General features: G+C 32.1%; 1 protein-coding gene across 3 annotated transcripts; it reads left to right on the top strand.

Moving 5' to 3' along the window:
- The first annotated feature begins 483 nt into the window (after positions 1-483).
- Positions 484-4,566, top strand: LOC114371270 (transcription factor PIF1-like). 3 transcript variants are annotated; one of them, XR_003658041.1, is made up of 9 exons: positions 484-605; positions 1,281-1,441; positions 1,562-1,654; positions 2,305-2,344; positions 2,650-2,764; positions 3,304-3,402; positions 3,496-3,561; positions 3,683-3,748; positions 4,505-4,566. XR_003658041.1 is itself a non-coding variant. In XM_028328754.1 (9 exons), the coding sequence occupies exons 5-9, from the start codon at positions 2,726-2,728 to the stop codon at positions 4,282-4,284; spliced, it is 396 nt and encodes a 131-aa protein (XP_028184555.1). In that variant the 5' UTR covers positions 484-605; positions 1,281-1,441; positions 1,562-1,654; positions 2,305-2,344; positions 2,650-2,725; the 3' UTR covers positions 4,285-4,482. The 3 variants fall into 3 exon arrangements, 2 of the variants coding, with proteins under 2 accessions (XP_028184555.1, XP_028184546.1); XM_028328754.1 differs by lacking the exon at positions 4,505-4,566 and adding an exon at positions 4,159-4,482; XM_028328745.1 differs by lacking the exon at positions 4,505-4,566 and adding an exon at positions 4,159-4,482 and having other exon boundaries at positions 2,650-3,402.
- The last annotated feature ends 342 nt before the right edge of the window (positions 4,567-4,908 follow it).

Here is a 4,908-nt window from a genome sequence, read left to right as displayed (position 1 = left end):
TGCAATTCTTTAAGGAATTATTTGAGTGCTCAATCTGTAAAATCCATCTCTTTCAAGAGAGATTTGTTCCTCTTCTACTTCTCATTCTCTAAGGGATTAAGAGACTGTGAGTCTCTTGTTGTAAAGGATCTCTAAACACAAAGGAAGGATTGTCCTTGTGTGTTTAGAACTTGTAAAAGGAATTTACAAGTTAGTGGAACTCTCAAGCGGGTTGCTTGGGGACTGGACGTAGGCACAAGGGTGTGGCCGAACCAGTATAAAACTGAGTTTGCATTTTCTCTTCCCTTAATCTCTTTTATTTATTATTGCTTTATATTCATATTCAAGTTGCTTCGTTTGAATTAATATTTAAGAAGATTGTCATTAAGGGAATTCATAACTTGAGTAAAAAGTGAAATAGATTTTTAATTAGGGGAAACAGTTTGGAATATCTTAATTCAACCCCCCCTTCTTAAGATATCTGAGGCCACTTGTCTAACACATCTCAGACGCATGCCATAGAGAGATGAGATTTTTCCTCTGCCTTCATCTCACCACTCTCCAATCTTCCATTCTCCCCTCTTTTCTCCAATTGCACTGCACCGAATTTCTCGACCTTCACTTCGGTAATTTCCATCTTTTGATTGGTTTTTTTTTCTCCCTTAATTTCATGCATGTGTTGTCTTGCGTTTTAATGCTACTAGGTTTCACCAATTTGATTGCCGCTTTCTTCGAGTATTCTTCGGTGTGGTAAAAAGACGTTTTTTCTTTCTCGCGTTGAACCCTAATGTTTGCTAATTTGTGTTATTGTTGTTGTTGCGCAGAGACGTGTTTTGTGAACACCAAATACGAATATGGATCACCACGAGGATACCATTTATCTTTTATTTGCTACTTTGTTTGAAATATGTTATATATATATATATATATATATATATATATATATATATATATATATTTTTTTTTTTTTTCTTTCCCTGCTGTTCTTCTCATGCATGTTTTCTTTTTGTTCTGATGCATGTTAAGTTTTCATTTTTCTGTGTTTTTGGTCCCTTTGTTGTTGTCCATTTTTTCTTGGGTGGAAAAGTTTTGACTTTTTCTTTCCTTTTTTTATAATTTTATTGATGTTGCCGGTTTTGATGGTTCTCGGTATTGTTCTGTTTCATTTGAGTTCACTTTTTTTTGGGGTAAAAGATGATTTTGAGTTTTTGGGTTTTACTTTTTTTAATTTTATGCTTCATTATGTGTGGCTATTGCTTTCCTCCATTTAGAATGTTTTTGAATTTGCTTTTCCTTTGCAGGAAGGAATCTCTATGGTCTGAGTTGGATCAGTTTCTCCGGGATGAGGATGATGTAAATACTGTATCTACTCCTTATAAGGCTGCTATTCCTGAATATCCAGTGGTTATTCATGATTCCACCGTCACATCTTGCAATGATAATCACTTAAATGTGGCAAATGGTAATGTTGTGTTTGATATTCACCATCCTTGCAAGTATTTGAAGTTGTGCATGTTGATTTATGGTTGTTGTTATTGTTTACTAAACTTGATACAATGAAACTGTTGTATCTTTCTTGAAGGGTTAATATTGCCGCTCAAAGAGAACTTCACAAACCTGAGTTTGATCGTTCTTGCATACATTTGGAGTTTGACATATCCGGGACTGGCATAATGTAAGTTGGACTATCTGTTTCTTGGCAAAGAATAAACTTATTTTATTGGTAAGCAAGAAAACAATAACAGGGCCAAGCCTCAAGAAAAAAAGAAAGAAAATAGCCATGGGCAATTACTATTATATTTTATCTTTTATGATCTTTAAATAAAATTTTGTAAAAAAAAATATTTTGGGAATTTATGTATTTATTTTAAAGATATGATAAGATTATTGTGACAATTTTCTGATTTAGTTCTATTTGGATATGATGTGGTTGGAAGTATTCTAATTTCTATGGGTTTTAAAATGTTATTCTGATTTAGGGTGATATTTCCTTGATTTTTTGTATAGTTTCCTTAGATAGCTTGATGCTAATTCCTAATTTTTAGAGATTGATTCAAACACATTGTATATAAATATGTTGTACAAATCATTCCATATTTTTTTCTTTCTTTCCTTGATTTTTTGTATAGTTTCCTTAGATAGCTTGATGCTAATTCCTAATTTTTAGAGATTGATTCAAACACATTGTATATAAATATGTTGTACAAATCATTCCATATTTTTTTCTTTCTTATTATGCACCTGTTTTCCGAGGAACCTGATGATGGGTATGCGATTTCTCGGTCCAGCAATTTATTTATACATGATTTTGTGATGCTCATGCAGGGTTGTGGGATTTGAGTTTGTGCAAAAGTATGTTGGTGAGGTATGATTTTTATATCATCTGCATTTGGATGCGATGTTGACAATGTTGTAGCTTACTCTGCTATCTTTGTTTCTTTTTGAAAATTATGGGTTTCCAATTCATAATTATTGAAGCTATTCATATTCAGTATCAAAATTGGGATTGGATATTTTATCAGGATTTCATTGGTGTTTGTTTCAAGTCAATGATTTTGATTAATGTTGCTCCTAAAGTTTCCTGGGAGTTTCAAATTCATTGATTATATATGTTCTTATCAAATTTTTTAGAGCAACATCTTCAAATCTTCCCTGTCATTTATATTTCAGGGTCCACGAATGAAACAACTCTTTGTTGAGATCTAATGCTACTCTTTTCTCTGATGGCCATCATCACCAATCACAAATGTTGAACTTCTCTTCTCCAAAGTCAGAGTCTTTGTTGGTAGATAAGGCTTCCTCAAATGCCACATTGCCTTTTTCTCAATCTATCAATCCTTTTATTTTTAATTATGAAATTTTGCTATATAGTTTATTAATTTTATGTGTTTTATTTTTTTCTTCCAATAAAAAATTCTCGGTAATGTTCTGTTTCATTTCAGTTAACTTTTTTTTAAAAAAAAATTGGGTAAAAGATGATGTTGTCAAGAATGGAGGTTGGGAAGAAGGGTGGTGAAGTGAATGTAGATGAAATTAGTAAAATTATTTGTGAAGGCATTGAGCAATATAATGTTCTGTTTTGTATTACTTCTAAATTTACCAAAAACGAGGGGGATGGGACTTTGTACACAAGGTCATAAGTTGGTGGCTTCCCATGGAAATAGACTACTTGACCTATACGTTGGAACTTGGAACAGATGAGACAGATCAATAGTTTATATGATAAGGGCATTTTTGTTGTCTCTTTTCTATATTTTGCAATCTGTATACATTATGTTTTATGCTACTTATATATTCTTATTTCCATTGGTCTCACTGCAAAAGGATGTTGATTTTGAATCTCCGGAAGCTAAAAAACAAGTTCGTGGTTCTACATCTACAAAAAGATCTCATGCCGCAGAAGTCCATAATCTCTCCGAGAGGGTGAGGGTTTGTACTTGCATAACTTTGATGAGTCCATCGATTTTATGTTGTTTTTCTCATTTTCAGAGAGTTTCATATTGTATTTCCCTGCAGAGGCGTCGAGATAGAATTAATGAGAAGATGAAAGCTTTGCAAGAACTTATACCTCGGTGCAACAAGGTCAGGACAACAGAATTATTAAAACTTTTAGTACCTTTTATGTTTTAATATATTATGCTTGAGATTTTACTTCCTTCCTCATAGCTCTTTCTAATATTGATTCCTTTTCTGAATTTGATAGTCTGGCAAAGCTTCAATGCTGGATGAACCAATTGAGTACTTGAAGTCACTGCAATTACAAGTGCAGGTAAACCTTTTATATAAACAAATTGTTTTGCTAACAAAGCAATTGAGTACATTAATCGAGCAATCTACTTGAATATGGTTTGATTTATCAGCATCCATAATTTATAAAATGTCTTTGAGCCTTAAAAATGTTTAAGGAGAAAGGCGAGAAAAATAAGGATGACAAAACAAAGTAATAAAATGTTAATTCTTATTGAAAAGTTTTCTTTAGAGGAAACTGCACATCCTTTTAGTGAAAGAAACAGGGTGGCAGAGCCAAAGAGGTTGTATTTGGCATAATGTTATTTAGATGAAAGCTAATAATATTTACTAAAGAATTCACATGTTCTGCACAATTGTGAGTTTGTGACTCAATTTATAACCCATATTATGTCTATTGGTCATATGCTATCATGTTTATTTACTATGCAGATGATGTCCATGGGATGTGGCATCATACCTATGATATTTCCTGGAATCCAGCAGTATATGCCACCAATGGGAATGGCGATTGGGATGGGTATGGGCATGGGCATGGAAATGCGAACATACACTTAACTATTTCTTTGGCAGTTTCAATTTAATATTCTAATGAAAATAATTTTAGCAAAAGAATCACTGATAAATATTCATTTTTGTCTACTGTGTATGAAGCATTGATACTTCAATTTGTTTCATGGATTCATATTGGACACATATTTGACAAATGGTGTATATTGAAAAATAGTATAATGTTAATTGTACGGTTGATGCTTCTTTACAAATTCCATCTGTACAGGTTGGTCTCAAGCACTTCAGTGATGTAGTAAGAACCAGGAGCCCCATTCCCTGTGTAAATCAATGTCATTATTGTATTCAGATTTATAATGCGTTCACGTTAAAGGTTTTATTTTAAGAAATGAAAAAAGAATAAGGACGGTTGTTGATGTCAGATAGCCTGCAAAGATTAACAAAGAAAAAACAGTTTTTTTTTTGCTTATGAGAGAAAAACAAAGTTTAAGGTTGATACCTTTTATACTGTCAATTAAAAATCATTCTAGATATAATTTTAAAAGAAAAATGTACTTTTAAATTCTATACTTTCGATTAAACGTGATCCCTTATGTTAATGAATTTGGTTGTCAAATATTAAAATAATATGTAGTTAGTTTCTAACTAATTATTTATGAAAATAAAAAATAT

Source organism: Glycine soja, chromosome 2, assembly GCF_004193775.1.
Source record: "Glycine soja cultivar W05 chromosome 2, ASM419377v2, whole genome shotgun sequence".
NCBI lineage: Eukaryota > Viridiplantae > Streptophyta > Magnoliopsida > Fabales > Fabaceae > Glycine > Glycine soja.
Note: the sequence above shows the minus strand (reverse complement) of the source record. Positions and strands in the feature narration are given on the sequence as shown.

Coding starts and splice junctions, on each gene's coding strand:
- LOC114371270 (XM_028328745.1), top strand. CDS start 3,199: ATGATAAGGGCATTTTTGTTGTCTCTTTTCTATATTTTGCAATCTGTA. Junction 3,562..3,682: donor TTATACCTCGGTGCAACAAG/GTCAGGACAACA, acceptor TGAATTTGATAG/TCTGGCAAAGCTTCAATGCT. Junction 3,749..4,158: donor CACTGCAATTACAAGTGCAG/GTAAACCTTTTA, acceptor TTTACTATGCAG/ATGATGTCCATGGGATGTGG.